The 20,480-nt window shown below is 42.5% G+C and overlaps 1 protein-coding gene across 5 annotated transcripts in view; it reads right to left on the bottom strand.

Moving 5' to 3' along the window:
- CPM (carboxypeptidase M) overlaps positions 1-20,405 on the bottom strand; it is a 36,081-nt gene extending 15,676 nt beyond the window's left edge. The window contains exons 1-3 of one of the 5 annotated variants that reach the window (XM_083574608.1): positions 20,367-20,405; positions 16,537-16,693; positions 2,731-2,828 (exon numbers count right to left, since the gene is read on the bottom strand). In XM_083574608.1, the coding sequence (XP_083430734.1) occupies positions 2,731-2,828; positions 16,537-16,690 (252 nt within the window). In that variant the 5' untranslated portion in view covers positions 16,691-16,693; positions 20,367-20,405. Of the gene's footprint in view, positions 1-2,730; positions 2,829-11,236; positions 11,256-16,536; positions 16,694-16,781; positions 16,998-20,290; positions 20,339-20,366 lie in introns of those variants that run through there. The other 4 variants (XM_083574605.1, XM_083574606.1, XM_083574607.1 and 1 more) reach the window with 4 other exon arrangements.
- Positions 20,406-20,480: the final 75 nt, after the last annotated feature.

Genomic DNA, 20,480 nt, shown 5'->3' on the forward strand with positions numbered 1-20,480 from the left:
CACCCTGAGACCTGAGGGTATAGGGGTGGTATATAAATTCAATCAATCAATAATCTTGATGGACAAAGTCCAGAGTGTGCCATGTAGACTGGTTCGCTCCCGAAATGAATGAAGTGGCCAAATGTCCCAGCTAATAAATCTGTGGGGTTAAGAAGCGACTGCAACCAGACCAGCCACATAAGTACTTGTGCTATACAGATGGTTATGGAAAGTTAAAAAGCAAAACATAAATGCCAAGATGTTCCACAGCAGCCACTGGGAAAGCTCTGTCACCGCTTGTTTGGATCATGGTGAAAACCTGGTGAAGGCCTAAACACTAGAAAAGGGCTTCCTGGTTATCATTTTAATGGCTTTATTAGTGCTGCCAGGTCAGCTCTCGATCCTTCTTTCCCCGTCCCTTCCACATTCCTTACTTGAGGAACCAACTGCTTGTACAGTATTTCTCTCTTTAAATACAGTATGCAAAGTATTCTGCTTTCCCTTCCAGTATTAGCATTGTGCGACTGTTAACGCTTTTTCTACCTGCAAAATGCATCACTTCAGTCAGGCCACTTGAATTGAGACTGAAACTTGAGAATGAACTGAGAACACAGAAAGGAACCATTGTGTAGCCAAAATGCTTAATCTCTCTCTCCTCCACAGTCAACCCCAGACATTCCACAATTATTCCTTACTGCACTGACCAATGTATACATGCTGCACTTCAGAGTGTAGATAAGAATCTGTCAATATTTTCCCCTAACATTTTTAAGAATTTTGTTTAAAAATTTGCCCCAAAATCCATTGTCTTCCATGCCCAAATATGTCTGGATTTTTCCTGGATATCTGGGAAGCAGCAGTGTCCGGGTGGAAATTGGGCAAATGTCTGGGAAAATCTGGACGTATGGCAACCCATGTTTTTCCATAAAAATAGCTCTAAAAAAGCTTATTTTTAAGAAGTGAGTTTGCCCAAAAAGCTCAATAACTTTTGCCAAAACAAAAAAAAACCTTCATCAACTTTGCCAAAAAGTCTGGATTTTCATTATTATTGTGATGCTGTGAGAGATATTTCCATTAAATTAAAATAATTATCTTCTACTGTATAGGCATTCCTCTGATGATTAGATATGTCTTTTATAAATAAATTATTATGCAAATGGATCAAAGCACAGAAAAACTCCAGGATTACTGACAAAATAGAATAATCCACCCCACTTAAAAGTTTGACCTTTCTAAAATAAAAATTGCCAACAAAGTCAATGCATGATAGTTCAAATAAACTTTTAAGGAAAGACTGGAGCTGAGTGAAGTCAGCATTATAATCTACACTTATTTCTTTCCACATTTGTAGAAGGGGGGGGGAGTTCAGTGGAAGGGGAGACAGAAAGGTAATCAGCAACATCAAGTGCCATTCAGTTCTACTAAAACACAACAAATTTAATGTAGTTCTTTAGATTGCATCTGATCCCGTATGGTTGTATGGGCCTTTACTTTCAAATTCCAGCCAGTCCATATAAAATACGTTGGGCATAAAGCCTGCTGACATTATTTGTTCCTGGATGACTTTAAAGTATGGGTAGGCGAACTAAGGTATGGGGGCCAGATCCGACCCAATTGCCTTCTAAATCCGGCCTGCGGACAGTCCGGGAATCAGCATGTTTTTACATGAGTAGAATGTGCCCTTTTATTTAAAATGCATCTCTGGGTTATTTGTGGGGCGTATGAATTCGTTCATTATTCCCCCCCCCCCCCCGAAAAAAATATAGTCCGGTCCCCCCACAAGGTCTGAGGGACAGTGGACTGTCCCCCTGCTGAAAAAGTTTGCTGACCCCTGCTTTAAAGGAAAGAAATACATCTGAAGAGAAAAGGAGTTAAAGTAGAAAAGAATGAGACGAGAAAAGCTCTAGTCCACTCCAGGTTAAAATAGAGGAAACACTAGCTATTACTATAATCATACTACAGAAGGCCTGCACACATAATATCCAAGTACAATTAAGTGCTCTTTTTTAAAAAAATTAATGAGGTGCCAGTACTAATATCTTGATAAATGCTAGCACACAATGGTTCCAATCCATAGGCAGCAAAGAGAAAGAGCTGATGGTAATCTGCACCAGTGACTACCATTACAAAAAAGCTCTGATTACTATTAACACATTATTTTCATAATGTATCATTCTTTTCATGCTGCCATTTGATACGCTGTCTCAACCACATTGATGTTATCAGCATTCAGCTTTGGCAACAAGATAAAACTAGCCTTGGAGAACTTAGCAGGACAATTATTGTTTGGTATGCTCTTTCGAATTATTACTGAAGGCTGCCAAAAATACACAAAGTAAGTCAGATTATGGCTTTTTCTGTCATTTGTTTGTTTCCTAGGGGTCCTAGGAAATTCACCAGGAAGATCATATGTATCATTCTCTCCTTTATTGTTTTCTTCAGCTGTTAGCAACTGAGGTAAAGAAAGACTAAAACCCAGTCTTGAGGAATGATCGAAACAGATGGACCTTCTAAATATTATGTGTGACAGGCCCTTTGATAATATTTAGCACATCTCTCTCTCTCTCTTCAATTCCACCACGACACTTCCACCCTTCGATTCTGAATCCCAAAAGAGAGAAATGTTAAATGCATCTCTAGCAATTTGGCAAAAACTTAAGACTTCCATGAGTATATGATCTCATCTGCTTCCAAGATATCAGGCAAACAATGCTGTAAAGGAAACCACAACAATTGAAGTAGTAGACGTACCTCATCCCCATGCATATTAGCAACATAGTTGAACTCTGGTATGCCAATCCTATGTTGGGTTGGAAACCTTCCCAAAGCAAGAACCCACAGGTCTCTACCTTTAAGTGGAAAAGAAATTTTTTTATATATATACCATGGCAAAATAATGCAAAGTAAACAAATGAAGGGCTATATCTCCTTTGGCTCAATTGAAACCCCCCCCACCAAAAAAACCCTTCCTAGAATAATAGGCATAGGATCTTCCTGACTGATAAGCAGTTGGGCTGCAATTCACCATGGAATTTTTTGGTGCAATTATTGGGATTCAAGGGTGAGTAACTATGTACAGAATTGCAACCCAAACATTGCTTTTTAGCTCAAGCCAAAAATAAAACATAAACAATATTATTAAATAAAAACTGTCAGAAATGTTTCCTTAGTCTTAAAAGCTTAACCCACTTCTACAAACAAAGACTTATTTAACAGAAGACGACTTTAAAAATATATCAACAGGAAATCAGCTGCAAAGGAATAATGGGAAAAAGCAAAGCAAAAAAAAAAAAAGGAGCTTACTAAAAAGCAACAGAATACCATATAAGGCACGAGAATTAACTTTCTTAACAAACAAAAGCTGGCATTAATTTTTGGTCAGAAACCAGAAAACCAAATTTAGCTAAAGGCAACTACAGGGTCAGACTACGAGGCAGTCTGGGCTGCCCAGGACCTCCATATACTCTGCCCAGGCTTGCGCTCCAGGGCGGTCACTTCAGTGCTGCTAATGCAACGGTTTGACTTCACCTCTGGAGGCACACTCCATTGTCTCTCAAGACTACTGTTCAGAACGCCAAATAAATTATATCAGATAGCCCTATATATTTGCTGTCACCCATTAAATTCTAAAATATTGATGATGCAGGACTTCCCTTTGCAGAAGCCATGCTGTTTCTACCTCAGTAACATGTCTTTTTTGATGTAATTATTGGTTTCATAATGCTTTACAGCAAGAGGTTAGGCTGATTTCCTAGGTTCCCCCAATATAACATTAAAACAAAAAAAATGCTGTTACACCAACCACATTCATACTTCATGATAAATCATAATTAATGCTTTTGTGCAAACATGGAAATCACTCCTGCTTTGCTCTACCCTAAGTACCACAAACCACAAACATAGTTGAATGTCCAAACAAAGGATCATGGTTTGCTTCACTGGAACAAACCATGATCAAGAAGCCATGAGTAAACCTTGGCTTCACACAATGGTAATGTGTGAATGCAGCCATTAGCTACCTGCCAATGCTCCAGCAAGGAGATTTAATGGAAAGTAACTTATTTGTTAGAAAATGCTTAATTTCCCATTTGAGCTTTAGGTCTGGTGTCTCACTGATTTCATTTTGTCACCTTTTGTCACCTGGGTTCTTCAGAGTCTCTCTTCATAGAAAGTGGTTTTGGTGTGGGTACTTATCGAAAATCATACATAGATCAGTAACAAGGATTTCATCTCTGGAACCTACCAATCCTTGTTCCTTAATCGTTTCCCACCTTTTTCATCTAATAGTGCAACTGCCTCCCTGTCTTGTTTCTGCTTCTGATGTACAGTGGTACCTTAGTTGTGGAACTTAATCCGTTGAGGGAGTCCGTTCTACCCCCGCAACAGTTCGGAAACCAAGGCACGGCTTCTGATTGGCTGCAGGAGCTTCCTGCACTCAAGCGGAAGCCGCGGAAGCCACATCGGACATTCGGCTTCCAAAAAACGTTCGCAAACCGGAACAGTCCGGTTTGCAGCATTTAGTTTGGACAACCAAGGTACCACTGTATGGATGTTTTTAGCAACACGTCCTCATTTTCTATTTTTAGTTTTATTGGCAACTTACATTAGTTTTGCAAGAGTCTCTCTTCCTCCCCCCTGCGCTCATTTGAGTAAAAGTTCCACTTTCTAAAAAAAGCATTGCATTTCTTAGCTTGACTCTTTGCATGATCAACACTGCTATTCTGTTATCTGTACATCTGCTGAACATAGCAAATATTTTATTTGAGCTTTAAATATAACACAATTTTCTATTCTAAATAACCTCTGAGCATCCTGAAGAGATTTGACCTGGGGTAGCCAATGTGCTGCTCTCCACATGTTACTGAACTACAATTCCCAGCACCATAGTAGGACTGATGGGAGTTGGGAGCCCAGCAACATTGGGAGGGTGTCATGTCATGTATCCCTGGATTTGAATATCCTGACTCTAAAATTCAGCCTATCCCTTTCATTCTTTTTCAAAATCAAATGTGACTATCTGGGGTTTCTTGGTAATTTCCCACTTAGTACTGTATTTTTCACTCTATAAGACGCACCAGACCACAAGATGCACCTAGTTTTTGGAGGAGGAAAACAAGAAAAAAAATATTCTGAATCTCAGCAGCCAGAACAGCAAGAGGAATCGCTGCGCAGTGAAAGCAGCAATCCCTCTTGCTGTTTTGGCTTCTGTGATAGCTGCGCAGCCTGCATTCGCTCCATAAGACGCACACATATTTCCCCTTACTTTTTAGAAGGGAAAAAGTGAGTCTTATAAAGCAAAAAATATGGTAATTGCCACCCAACTGCTGACCAATTCACTTGCCCGGCTGCTTTTGCAGAAAACTGTGCCTTTGGGAGCAACCAACACCTCTGGGGGCAAACAGCAGCTGGAAAATAGCAGCAACAAGCTAGTAAGGGGCCCAGATCAGGAGCACATTCCCAAACAGCACCATGTGGCTGTCTCCCACCCCCACCCCCCAAAAAGTGACTATTTTGTAAAAAGTGTGAATTAAATAACATGTATTTTGGCTCTGTCTCTCAGAGGCTGCAATCCTACACATGCTTAACTGGGAGTGTGACCTATTGTGTACACTGGAGTAAACATGCATTGGATTGTGTTACATTGGAAGAAATTTAAAGTTTATCTTAAGAACTGTTGTAAAATTAATGAGTGCTAAAATGTGATGGGTAATGTAAAACAGAATTGCAGTGACAAATAATTGGGTAAGAGAAAAAGGATCAAAGAAAGTGAATTATAAGTAATTGAAACTAGGGGTTGCTGGAAAAGTTTAAAACAGGGATGCATAAAAGGGAGGTATGGGGAAGTCGTTGAAATAAGGTTTAAGAAAAAGAGGTTATGAAATTATACGTGTTTATATGTTTGTTTGTTTATGTGTTGTCAGTTGTATTGTGTTTTTAATATATGTTGGAAAATCAATAAAAATTTATTTAAAAAAAAAAAGGATTGTGTTACATTTTGCTGACAGAGGAAGCCAAAACACTTATCTAAATAATATTAAGCTTCACTTGGTTGTATCAGATGGTTAGGCTGCAATTCTGAACTCATATCTGGGAAGGAGTAAACCCAAATGAAACAAATGAGACTTAGTTTTGAGGGGACATATACAGGATTATTGCACTGTTTTATTATATTTAAACTTTTGTGACTGCCTTCCGTCAAGATCCAGAGCCCATGTGAATGCTGCGTTGTTTAGCAGTTTTCAGTACATAAAGTATTGCTGTTGATTTTAAAAAGTTCACATACAGGCTATGTGAACAAAAACAAACATCTACTTCCTCTGATTTACAGAAGATTCCTGGGCTAAGTCAGAAATTTATGTATGAGTAAACATATCACCAACTCCCCCCCCCCCCTTGCTGGCTCATTTTGTATCTATTAAGCTAGAAGGAGTGTGACACCTGAAACATGATGTTCTTTCAGACATCAGGACAAACTTTGCTTTCATTCCTCTGGGAAATGAAAGCACTGAAAATAGCAATGTTGATCTAGCATTAAGTTCTATCTATAACTGAAAGGAACTACGGGCCACTGTTTGTGCAGTGAGACTGTTTCATTAGTCATTAGTGTATTTGGTAGAGATGTAACTTTCCTAACCATTCAGCTACTTATTAGTTTTTATTACCAAACTTTCGCGTCACAATGAAACTGTCTGCAAATCAGCTTGAAGAGTCTCCAGAATACTTTATGAGGGTCTTCATCCCTTTACATATACCCTAATCTGAAGCATGTTTACTTATTTACTTAAGTATACTAAGCATGTTTACCTATTTCAATATCTATGTAGTCCTTATCACCAAAAGAGGATTCTGTTGTGCTAAGGAAACAGACAGACACAGGAGTGGTCATAGGGATAAGGTGGTTTTTGTAAGTGAAACTACCATAACATACACGGTGACCTGAAATCTAAGATACTTCCAGAAAGGTTACTGAGGAGTGACAGTCATTTATATCAATACTAGAAGCTTGCTGACATAAGAGAAAAAAGAGAAGACAGATTATAATTGGCTGTAAACGCTAAGGTAGATGCCATGCTAAACTTGTAATTAGAAAGAACATTAGGGTGTAAAAAACAATAAGAGCAGGGCATGGTTAGTTTAATCAGAATTGCAGTGTCTGTGTGAGATTGAAGATTTACACTCCCCACTACCACAATACCCCTGCCCTAAAAACTCATCCTCATCTTACCATTGTTTCAAGCAAAAGTGATTACATATCAGACCTGATATATTTCCACTTAACCCTAAATAAAAAGCATTTAAAAATCAAAAAAAAAAAAAAAACTCATCCTCATCCATGTGGCTATGAGTATTAGAAAAGTTTTAGAAAAAGGGAGATTCCTCTTGGAAAGCCCTAAGAGGAATGTGGGAAGAGATTTTTGTTAGAATTGCAACTGGGATGTGAAAGATTAAACCTCACTGCCCCATGTGCTCTGCTCTCAATTCCTTCCTACACCTTAAAAAAGGTTTGAACTCTGCCTTTGTTTGACTCAATAGGGCAGAAAACCCTTATGCAAAACAAGCAAAATTTGTCCCTGTCACAAGAGGGGAAACGGAGGGGGCTGGGGAAATGATGGTGTCAGCAAAGAAACAGCTTGCATTTCTGAACCAACCCAACCTCCACAACTGCTATTTGCAGCCAAAGGAAAGCTCCCACTTGGTGTCAATGGGAGTTTTACTTCCATCACAGATTTATTTAACCATTTGTTCATTTAACAAAATGTATGTACTGCTTGGTCAATAAAAGACCTCAAAGCAGTTACAAAGAGCACAGGGGAAGAAGAACCAATCTGCTATGAAAAGGAAAAATGGCATAATGTTCTATAATTCTCTCTCTCTCTCTAGATATATATATATATATACACTTTAGCCACTGGAAACTAAACATAGGCTCTAGGATGGAGGTGGTAAAGGCATGCTGTGGGCAGTGAAATAACCCCCCGATTCCTTACAATTAGGCTACAGTTGTACATACCATATTTTTCGTCCTGTAGGATGCACTTTTTCCCCTCCAAAAATGAAGGGGAAATGTGTGTGCGTCCTATAAATGTGTGTGCGTCCTATGGGGCGAATGCAGGCTTTCGCTGAAGCCTGGAGAGCGAGAGGGGTCGGTGTGCACCGACCCCTCTCCAGGCTTCAGGAAGCTCTGCGCAAGCCGTGGGAGCCCGCGGGAGTTCCCCCCGGGCTCCCCCGGCTTGCGCAGAGCTGCCTGCACCCGAAGCCCCGGCGCGCTGAGTGGTTGCGGCGGGGCTTCGGGTAGCTCTGCGCAAGCCGTGGGATGGCTCCCCCGGCTTGCACAGCACTGCCTCTTATCCCAAAGTCCCGGCATGGTGAGCAGTCGCGCCGGGGCTTCGGGTAGCTCTGCGCAAGCTGCGGGAGGGCTCCCCCGGCTTGCGCAGAGCTGCCTCTTATCCCGAAGCCCCGGCACGCTCAGCAGTCGCTCCAAGGCTTTGGGTAGCTCTGCGCAAGCCGCGGGAGGGCTCCCATGGCTTGTGGAGAGCAGCCTGTTCTGGGGGCTGGGGTCGGGGGAAGCTCGGGCTTCCCCCGCCCCAGCCTCACGCCTTGGGGGGGAAATAAAAATTTTTTTCTTTATTTCCCCCCAAAAAAACTAGGTGCGCCTTATGGGCCGGTGCGCCCTATGGGGCGAAAAATACGGTAAATTAAAAGTTGTTTTCAAAAATAACATCTACTTCCTCTGATTTACAGAAGATTCCTGGCATAAGTCAGATATTTATGTATGAGTAAACATATTACCAACTTTTTTTTACTCTGCTGGCTCATTTTGTACCTATTAAGCCAACAGACATTTTAAAATATCTTGCAGAGAGCGGTGAAGATTCTTAAGCGAATGTACTCTGCCTGCTTCCAAAGGCAGCAGTAATTATATGTATTCGTTTTTTTAAAGAAATAAATTGCATACCGCTGTATCATAAAAATATATCACAGCAGTTTGCAATATAAAAACAAAACAATAGCATCATAAAAGGTTAAAAACAAGTTAGAAGCAAAAGGAAATTAAAAACAAACATCAACAGATCATTGTGGGGAATGTACCCTTAATTGCCTGCATAAGCTTCCTAGAATGGAAAAGCTCTTAGCAGGCATTAAAAAGTGTGACACAGAAGGCACCTGTTGAGGAAGTACAGTAGTACCTCGGGTTAAGAACTTAATTCGTTCTAGAGGTCTGTTCTTAACCTGAAACTTTTCTTAATCTGAAGTACCACTTTAGCTAATGGGGCCTCCTGCTGCCGCTGCGCCGCCGGAGCACAATTTCTGTTCTCATCCTGAAGCAAAGTTCTTAACCCGAGGTAATATTTCTGGGTTAGCGGAGTCTGTAACCTGAAGCGTATGTAACCTGAGGTACCACTGTATAGAGAAAGTTTGACACAGATCTTCAGTCCCAGAGTGTGGATCTGCTTGGGCATTTTCTATATTAAAACCCTAAGCAATTTTCATGATCAGGTTTAGGTTTAAAAAGCTTGCCGAATCTCAGCCCAGTTTATAGAACAATTCTACGCATGTCTTCTAAGAAGTAAGTCCCACTGAATTCCATACGACTTAACTCCCCAGCTAGTGTGGAAGGAATATGGCCAGTTAAGAATGTTCACAATATGTTAGTGCCTGCTAAGCCAAGGACATAAACCTTCGCTATGTAGTCACAGAAGACCTTCTCTCTGTTTTGCATCCTTCTGGCTCTTGGTAAGAGAGATGGGTTTTCAACATTCATACACAGCACCTATGATCAGCAATTAGAACTTGTATAGACTTGGTTTCTTAACTAATAGGATCAGTCAACCAATTCCAAGTAGCAGTGCTTTGGCTGCACAAATGGAATGGGAAGAGAAAGCTTTGAGATGTGGAAAAGCCCTTTGGCCCTTGTTTGAAGATGTGTAATCCCCAGTGCTAGAGACAGATTATTATTCAAAGCTGGCAAAATAACTTTTTTTTTTTAAAAAAAGGGCTTACATACTGCTGCAGAGAGGAGTGGACAGTCTACCCCTCTCGCCTTCTCAAGAGAAACATTAGTGTATATGTGCACAGGTAAGCACTCTTGTTGTGTTGAACAAAGTCACTGGAGTTACAGAATAAATTTAGTTCACACAACAAAACTTTCCCTCTCTCCCCTTCCCCAAATCTGCTTGGGGTTTCCCACACTCCTCTGTAGCACTGGCAGGGATTTTGAGGGGGTTGGAAAGAGCAGGTGAAGGGGAAATTCTGTCGGATGAGCAAAAGTCCCTTCTATCAAAGCAATACAGTAACTTTGTTGGAGTCAACCCTCACTTTTCTTTTTCTACAAAGTCCTGGGAGGAGTTTTTCAGACTTAGCAGAGGCTCCACTGCAAACTTTTATTGCTGTAACACAATGCCACTATATTATGTACCCCTCCTAGTATTCTGCAGATCTGATCCAGCCTGATGAAGGGATCAGAATAACCTGGAAGTTTGCTCACTATTTTGTGATGTTTTGGTTGATTCTAATAAAGGTATTACCCCCGCCCCCCCATTACTGATTTTGGGACACCTTCGCACACACCATGCTTTCAGTACATTGTACTGATAGTAACTTTCACAAGACAATAGAAGAATAGTAAAGATGTATCACCTTGTAATGATGTTCCATGATAAAAACGGAACATATTAAAATTCACCTTCAACACTCCAGTACTAAAATGCAAAAACTCTTGTTAATCCAATATTTATATTATTATTTTAGCAGCATTTGGTGGAAGGACAGGGTACAAATGTAACAACCAAAAGTAGCATTTCCACAATTCCCTTTAATGGGAAAAAGGAAGCTAGCCAGGCTATAGGAGGAACCCTTGAAATGTTTTAAATTATGCCTGCCTCTCTGCTCATTCCATAACAAGGGCATGGCAGTAGTAATAAAATGCAATCTTCGTAAATCACGCATATAAATTCAGCAGTAACAAAGAGAAGCTGAAACGACGCTTCATCGTGAAACAGTTAATGCAGGCAGACAACACCCTGTACTTAGCAGAGACACAGACAGCACTCTTGAAGAGTTAGTTATCTGGGTCAGATTGTAATGGTTTCTTGAGCTGAGGGGTAAAAGTAATGTACTGTTTCTCAAAGCAAATGGGTGTGTAATGAATATTTATAGGCACCAAAACATTAGAGGTGCAATCACACCTAGATTACATCCTTCCTCTACCCTACTACAGGGTCCAGCTAGGTGTACAAGTTGTTTTAGCAAGGCTCACCTGAGTCGCAGCTCAATTCCAGCCATATCTATTTGGAACTATGACCCATCAGTTTCCATGGTCATTCATTCCAAGTAAATGCAATTAAAATTAAGGTGTAAAAGGTGGGGAGGGGAAAAGAAGGAGAATGTGATCAGCTTTGCAGGAAACTTAACTCACATTTTCTTTATTGAATGAACTACAACTTAGACCTGAAACTATTGCAATGTGGAGTACTCTTTTTGAGTGTTCAAGGCTAACAACGCGCCATGCATTTTCATAGAACTTCTGTTTAATAGAACCTATTTCTCACTCCACCTAGTTTTCCACCCCCACAACAGTTAGTCAGCACACTGTGAACACTAAGCATGTTTGGCCCTCACTGGGCTGTTCTTAGGTCCCATTGCCCTCACTTACACAGTTCTGTTTTGCTAAATATTTTTTGTATTACTGAAACATTAGGATCTCCACAGCCTGCTGAAAACTTGCTCTTGAGTGGATGGTGCTGCTTTGCCTCCCAAAGGACCCGTACATGAAAAATGAGTCTGCTCTTAATATGTGTACAGAATTCAAGGTTTTGCTTAGGCATGCACACATCAAAATACCTCATGACGATGGGCAGAGGAGAAGGAATGGATCCAGGAACTGCAATAGGGATGCAAAGAAGGTGTCAAAGGAAGCTCGAGTGCCCACTGCCAGGGCTCAGGGGCAAGGTTGGCCTCCACCATACAACCAAATGACAAAACAGGAGAAAGTAAAATGCTACACTACAGTGCTTTATTCAACTGGGAAACAACACACCCCACCTCCCATTCCTGACACTGGTGATCATGTGAACCACTGCCATTCTCTTCTATGGGGAAATGGAAAGCAATAGTTTGTATGCCACCTCTAGAGGACAGGTAGGTACAGGAACTGGAAGCACAGCGTGACCAACATAACAAAGCCAAAGTCTCATGTATGATGGGGGAAGCTTTAATGCAGAAGCATTCAAATAGATTGTCCTCATGCACACATTCCATAACTATTCTTCTGCAATTTAAGCAGAAGTAGCACATCCCCCTATCTCAAAGGCATTCCCTCTTGCAGCAATAAAGAGTTCCCTGCTGGTCTTGAAATCAGATGGATTAAAAATATGTATTCTGAATATGCCATTTATTTAGAGTTTCACCCATAGCTGCACACTACCATTCAGGATGTACATATGTGCAAAGGATAAGGGCCTTAGTCATTCCTAATCCCCCTTCTCCCTGTGCCCTGCTGTAGCTACACCATCAACTGATATGCATTAATGAGTACATTGATCGAGAATTAGAAAAAAGATCTGTGGAAGCTTTTATTTTACAAAAGTTGAATGACACTGTTGACCTCCAAAGCACGGTTCAGTTCCTTCTGCCTCTTTGGGCCCAGACTGATTTTAAGAAATATGTGCAAATGAATTGGCACAGCCATCTCTGACAAGAAGCCAAAAACTGTTGCGAAAACAATTAACACCAAGGAAGTCAATTAAAAAGGGACACGGGTGGCGCTGTGGGTAAAACCTCAGTGCCTAGGACTTGCCGATCGTATGGTCGGCAGTTCGAATCCCCGCGCCGGGGTGAGCTCCCGTTGTTCGGTCCCAGCTCCTGCCCACCTAGCAGTTCGAAAGCACCCCTAAGTGCAAGTAGATAAATAGGTACCGCTTTATAGCGGGAAGGTAAATGGCGTTTCCGTGTGCTGCGCTGGTGCTGGCTCGCCAGAGCAGCTTCGTCACGCTGGCCACGTGACCCGGAAGTGTCTGCGGACAGCGCTGACTCCCGGCCTCTTAAGCGAGATGAGCACGCAACCCCAGAGTCAGACACGACTGGCCCGTACGGGCAGGGGTACCTTTACCTTTAAGTCAATTAAAATGGATATGTGCCTATGTCTTTTTAAGTTGTGCTTTGGTTGAATTATTGACAATAGGTAAGTGTAATACATTATTTGTGGGTTAATTGGTCTTTACCTCTGGAGAGGAATTTTGCATTTTTTATTACCTGTGTATTTTATATGTATATATTACTTGGTACATGCCTGCTATATATGCATTCAAACACCTTTGATTGACAGAACTACAATTGAAAAGATTACAGTCATATTTTCTTAACGCACCGCATGTTGCTCACTTAATGACTATGGCATAATCCTCCAATGAACTCCTTTTTTTTTGTATCATGATCTCAACAGATATTAATCATGAAGCAGAAGGATTCTGCATTACAATTAACCAACTTTTTTTTCAGAATCCCTAGACTATATAACACTAATGTCAGAATTATTAAAAAGCTCTAATTGAAGCACAGGGAAGTCACAACCCTACACATGAAACTATGTGCCACTCTGCCATGTTTTTGTTTAGAATCAGCAGCAGAGGGTGAGAATCATCCAGGCCAAGTAATTTTCAAAGCCACTGAAAGATATAAGCACTCAGTGTTTTTCAATAAAATGATGGCATTTTCTAGTGTATAAACATACATGTGTATTTACTTGGAATATAAGGTACCAACTTCTGTGACTGGCAGAGCATGCCTAAATCAGATACACTATCTCTTCAACCTCATTTCCCATCACAGAGCTGCCACTTGTTCAGAAATGTAAAGGAACCTGCATCCCACTATAAAATTTGTTCTACTGCAATGTGCTCTACATGGGGCTACCTTTGAAGGTGGCTCAGAAACTACAACTAATCAGAATGTGGCAGCTAGACTGGTGACTGGGAGCGGCTGACAGAACCATATAACACCAGTCCTGAAAGACCTGCATTGGCTCTCACTATGTTTCCAAGCACAATTCAAAGTGTTGGTGCTGACCTTTAAAGCCCTGAACTGCCTCAGCCCAGTATACCTGAAGGAGCGTCTCAAACTCCCATCGTTCAGCCTGAACACTGAGGTCCAGTTCTGAGGGCCTTCTGGCCATTCCCTCACTGTGAGAAGTGAGGTTACAGGGAACCAGGCAGAGGGCCTTCTTGGTAGTGGTGCCCGCCCTGTGGAACGCCCTCCCATCAGATGTCAAGGAAATAAACAACGCTCTGACTTTTAGAAGACATCTGAAGGCAGCCCTGTTTAGGGAAGTTTTTAATGTTTGATGTTTTATCATGTTTTTAATATTCTATTGGGAGCCGCCCAGATTGGCTGGGGAAACTCAATAAAAGAATGTTGTTGTTGTTTTGTTCAATTGTTCTTCTGAACAGTTACAAAATACGACACTGTGCATATTTCCCTTTAACATTTTCTACCCAAAATGATAAAATCACAGTAGCTGCTTCTTCCTGTTGAGAAGCCTCCGCGCATGCAATTACAGATTATTCCTAGCAAACCCAGATTAAATAGGATTATGTGGACAGATGATGCACTTCTCAAGAATGTAACTTTATGCTGTTTCTCTTAGAATAACTGTCATTCATTAGGCAAGGAAAAACTATTTGGTCTTAATTTTACTATGACACTTGTTGGAGCATGGCATAAACCGGCACAAGTACAAATAACTTGGTCCTAAATGGGTTTTCCTGCGGCGTAACAAACAGACAGAGTACTCTGCCAACCAGAACTCAACGGTTTATGTAGAGGTCAATTTAGATAGTGTGTTGTTAAAAAGTCACCGTGTATTAACTGTAGACAACAGTTTATTTGCTGAGATAAAAGTTACAACTCATTAAATGAAAAATAATTACCTGTCAGTGAGCAATTGTGGGCAAACCTCTTATGTATTGTGATGAATAATTATTCAAATTTTGAAGTAAACCAGCACTGACACCTGTTCACAATGTCATAATTATGCTGTCCCACCTAAAGCTAATCTACATCTAGAGGACAAACAACACACTACACAAGGAAGCCCATTATTTAATATCCTGTCTTTCTACTTCATAATGTGGGGCTACAAATTTGTTCAGAGCAGTAGCCAAGATTATAGGGTTTAATGCTTTATCTGTTCTGTTTTAGTAAGGATAGGTGCTGGGAATGCAGGTTCCCTGTCTTCCACAGCTGCACTTCAGAAAAAAAACAACACATACACACAGAGAAATATCAGCTATGCTTCTCCCAGCATAATGTGTGGTTTGATCTTTATGCATCTGTTTGCTAGGGTAGTAAATGTGATTACTCAATTTCTGCCATGTTGATTGAAATGTACGTCTTAACCAAGTATTAGGATGGACTGCTTAAGTGGAGGTAGTCACCACACAGTTTCTGCCTTCTCTCTCAAAAGTGTATATGAGCTGTACCATACTCAAACAGTACATCTACCTGTAGAAGCAACTGCCTTCAGAACAGGTATACAATATACCTAAACCTAAGCAATTGCTATTTTGAAATTTCATAGAATAGCATGGAGAGAGGTGCCACTTACCAGCTATTGATATCATAGGGCAGGTACTAGTCAGTAATCATACAACGTAATTCCAAACAGTATGTTGAATTATAATAGGCAAGTTTTCTAGTGGGATATCAATAGCCACTAGCCAAGAAAAATGTAATTTGAGCATTCTGAAAGTGTTGTTTTCCCTCACAGCAAAATGTGCTAGCTGCAGAAAAGATATCTGGATCCCTCTAAACAAATTGGTACCAATTGCATACTGATTGCATTATAAAGACAAATAATAATGTAGAAGGGTCCTTGGGGGGGTGTGTTAAAGTGGAACTTGTATCTTTAAAAAAATAGCTTCAAGGCCCATGTATTGCAAAGTGCATTTTAAGTACTTAATCATTTCAGTTATGGGCTAAATGGCAGAAATATCCCCCAACCCATCCAAAACAGTTTGAATGCCAGACGCTTCATTCAGAGAAATGAAAATATACTGCGTTCGAGCGTACAGAAAATGTACACCTCAGCCCTAAACAGATTGGTGACTGACTAGAAAAGGTTGATCTTGGGTAGGACCAGTTGAAAACCCCACTGCTGAGATTTCATGGGGGTTTGGGCGTGGCTCACTCTGTCAGAAGAAGCCACTGACATGTGGCAAGCTAAGTCCCAGTGGCATTTCAGCCCACCAGACTGTACTCTTAGGGGAGATGACTGGCAGTTAATACCTCTCTCCCTACCCAGGCCAGTTAAGTTTCCCCTTTGGTCCACGAATGCATGGGGGGGGGGAAGCATAGGAGCCAACTCCTAGGGACCAACGTCCCCTCAGTGCCCCCCAATGAAATTGGTCCAAGACACCAATTGATGGGCATTGCTTTTGAAATGGTGTGGGTGTGATTGACTATGTAATGTGGGGGTTACCTGCTCCCCCCCCAAAAAAAATTTTTTTTAATTCAAGTTGGCACCCTTGGGGAGGAGGAGAGCGAGAGAAGCAGGAGCCGTACCTTGCACCGACTTGCCAATGCTATATAAGTGAGCGATGTTGCTGTGGTCCTTCTGCACAGCCTTCAGGAAAGCTTCCAGCTCCTCCGTGTGGTGGTAGTTGAAGTCCAGCGCAGCCACCAAAGGGAGCAGGAGCACGAGGCTGAGGGTGCCCATCTCCTGGAAAGAAGCAAGAGGAGAGAGAAAGTCAGGGCAGTGCGAAGAGAGGGAGGTGAAGAGAGCCTAGGGCGGCACTGGAGCTCTTTGCCTTCTCCTCCTCCTCAGCGCCGGAGGCAAAAGTGGCACTCGGGGCCAGAGAGGCGCAAGTTCCCCGCAGCGCCTCCTTTACCTCAGAAGCAGCAGCAAAGGCGCTTCCCTCCTTGGAAGTCCGACGGGACTCGTCGCGCACTTTGCTGCTGCTGCTGCCGCCGCCGCCCACGCTCCCAGCTGCTGCTCGCGCCGCTCCTGAGCGCAATCTGAGCCCGGGCGCTGCTCCAGGCGCTCCTGAAGAGGCGCTGGGCCAACCCCTCGATGAGTGACGCCGGAGGCAGCCAGTAAGCGTGAGAGGGGACCCGCCCCTCACTCCCACCGTGTCTTTATCAAGCTCCGACCAGCCTGTGCGCCCGGCGGGCGAGCACCTCGGAGCGGGAAGGATCGCGGCTGGCAAGTTGCTACGTGTACAGGAGCCGGAAAGGCCTCCAGGGAGACCACCCCGGCACACTCCCAAGCGACAGAGTTGAATCACGCCCCGCTGCCGGGGATTGGCGCGCTTCTTCTCTAATGTGGATCATGGAATTGGAAGGGGGAACCCTCCGGGTCATCTAGTCCAACCCCCTGCAATGCAGGGATATCGTGCAGTTGTTGCATGCAGGGATCGAACCTGCGACCGTGGACCCTGTTTAGGGAAGCTTTTAATGATTAGCAGACCACTGTATTTTAAAACTTTGTTGGAAGCCGCCCAGAGTGGCTGAGGAAACCCAGCCAGATGGGCGGGGTATAAACAATAAATTATTATTATTATGATCTAACCAACTGAGCTGCCCAGCTCTACCATAAGTCACAAACACATTCCACCACTGATTGCGTTGCAGTTTCTTGACAAAAACCAAACAGGGCCAAATCCGTGTCGTCGTCGTCCGTCCCCCCCCCCCCCCCATGATACCTTGTTATTAGTATTCACATGAAATATGACAGTGTGAGAAAGGCCCTCTGGATCAAAATGTCCGTCATCCTCATCTCCCAAAGAAGCTTGTCAGATGCCTACAAGCCGAACGCGCATGGGATGGTGCGCTCTGGCAATCGCCTTCCTCAGCAACAGGCATTCCAAGGCTGTGATGTTGCAGGAGGCACTAACTATACAGCACAGAGCCGTGCTGTCTAGTTTGCCATAAACATCAATGAATGAATTTGTTTTATCAAGCTTGGGAAGCTGTCCAGGTTGGAGGCCATCACCGCATCTTGACGCAGTGAGTTCCTTGGTTTAACTATTTGCTGCAAGGGCTTCCTTTTGCCTGTCTTGAATCTCTAACCGTTCAGCTTCATTGACTGACTGCAGGTTCTTGTATTGAGAGAGAGAGAAACTTCCATATTACCACTTTCCCTGCACCACCAACCTCTTATCATTGCCCTCCTTACTCAATCGTTTTCTAGGCTAAAACAGCCCCAAACAGCCTATCCTTCACAGACCCTTTTGCTCCGTTTTGTTTGCACCTTTCTGCACTTTCTCCAGCTTTCCAGTACATTGGTACCTCAGGTTACATATGCTTCAGGTTACATACGCTTCAGGTTACAGACTCCGCTAACCCAGAAATAGTGCTTTAGGTTAAGAACTTTGCTTCAGGATGAGAACAGAAATCGGGCTCTGGCGGCGCAGCAGCAGCAGGAGGCCCCATTATTAGCTAAAGTGGTGCTTCAGGTTAAGAACAGTTTCAGGTTAAGTACGGACCTTGGGAACGAATTAAGTACTTAACCTGAGGTACCACTGTATCCTTTTTGAGGCACAACAAAGACCAGAACTCTGCAAATTATTAAATGAGGTCACACCATTTGTATAAGGGCATTCTGATATCGGTAGTTTAATTTTAAACGATCCGCAACACGTAAAAAAAAAATATGAAAATTCCAACAGCCTTATAATGGGTTGACATTTTCATTAAGCTATCTACCATGCAATAAACTACCTCAATAAAGGTTTCTCTCTTGGAGATGAATCCTAGGAACTGTAGAGCTGAGGGTCATCTAGTCTCAATCAAATTATACAAGACAAATGGCCATCCAACCTCTGCTTAAGAACCTTCAAGGAAGAAGAGTCCATCACCTCTCAGGGTGAGTATGTTCCACTGGTGAACAACTTTTGCTATCAGAAAGTTCTTCCTGATGCTTAGTCAGAATGTCTTTTCTTGTAACTTGAATTTATTGGTTCAGGTCCTAGCTTCTGGAGCAGGAGAAAACAAGCTTGCTCCATCCTCTGTCCGACAGCTGTTTGCGGGCCAGCATTTGCTATAGGCATCCTAGCAGAAAATAAGGCTCACTGATTGTTTGCTAAGTCAATGAACTAATACCTGAGAAAGAGGAGTGGAATGAATAATTTATCTGCATGTCACACACATATCAAGGCCCTTTTAAAAGGTGCACACTAAATGTTCATATTCCCCAGTATGAAGTATCTAGTCCACAATGCATTGTGTATGAAACATGAAAGTTAACCCTTACTTAATTTTTTTATACAAGAGTTATCAGATGGAGAGTGCCTTTCATTTTTTTCTAAGGTTGTAGATTAGAACACATGTGAGAATTAGAATGCATTTAGAACACTGAGATAAGATTGCATGCTACTGTTGTTAATACCTGCCATGAATACTCTAAGCCCTAAGGCTTGGAAATACGAGGCTAATATCCAACAAAGCAGAGGTTGCCAAGGTATGGATTTAGCACAATAAGTACTTTTATTATCCAAATAAATCTCTGTGTTTGAAGTTGAATGTCTGTCTCCATGTGATGAATCAGAAAAAGAGAGTAGCTGCGAGTGAGGGAAGCTGCAGAACATACAGAGCTAACCTAAAGTCTTGCTCTGTGTCAAGGAGCTGTCAAGCGAGCCCAGGTCAACCACAAGGCAGGGAAGCACGGAAGACACAGAACACAATTAGCTTTTTATTAACAGAAAATAACAACACAGTAGAGTCCTCTGGTTCATCTTAACCCAGCTGAGACATTGCTGAAACTGACCACTAGCCCCGCCCTTGCCCCCTCTAGACTCTCACTCTGGACCCCTCCAAAGCAGATGAAGGCTGTGCCAAGGGAGTGGGCTCCTCTTCTGGGCCTGTCTAGCCCATTGCTCAGCAACATGCAGGATTCTCCTTGAGTAGAGTATCAGATGGGGAGGAGAGCCAGCAAGACTGAGACTGTTCTGCTGCTGTGTAGCAAAGGTAACCTCTAATTCCTCTCTATCTGAGTCTGCGCTCACACTGTGACTCTCAGCCTCTAACCCTGCCCTAGAAGGGCCTCCTTCTCCAGACCCCCTGTGATGGCTCAAACCTCCTGCTTCTAGCACCTCTCAGCTCATCCCTTCTGCAGACTGTTCTCCAGTGTCCCACCACCAGGATCTAAGTCGTCTTCTTCTGTGTCTTCCCCAGGGGACTCTTGGCCAGGCAGTTCCCACCACCCTTCCTCATCCAGCCAGTCCCTGGCTGCTATTACACATCTATATCAGCCTTCTGTTGCATAACATAGACACAATCCTATGCGCACCCAACAGCAAAGTAGAAAACAAAACCATACCAGAAGGAATGAGAGGTGCTGTAGCAGCGACATGGGTCATGCTTGCAACGTCCATGGTAACTCCTGCACCACTTACCACTCATATCATTGTGTACTGATGATGCCCTCATATCATATCACCCTGGCAGAGAACACACTGGTGAACTCATGGCAACCAGAGAATTCCCCCATGTTGTCAAAGAACCTAGAA

The sequence above is a fragment of the Podarcis filfolensis genome, assembly GCF_964270895.1.
Source record: "Podarcis filfolensis genome assembly, chromosome: 10".
Lineage (NCBI taxonomy): Eukaryota > Metazoa > Chordata > Lepidosauria > Squamata > Lacertidae > Podarcis > Podarcis filfolensis.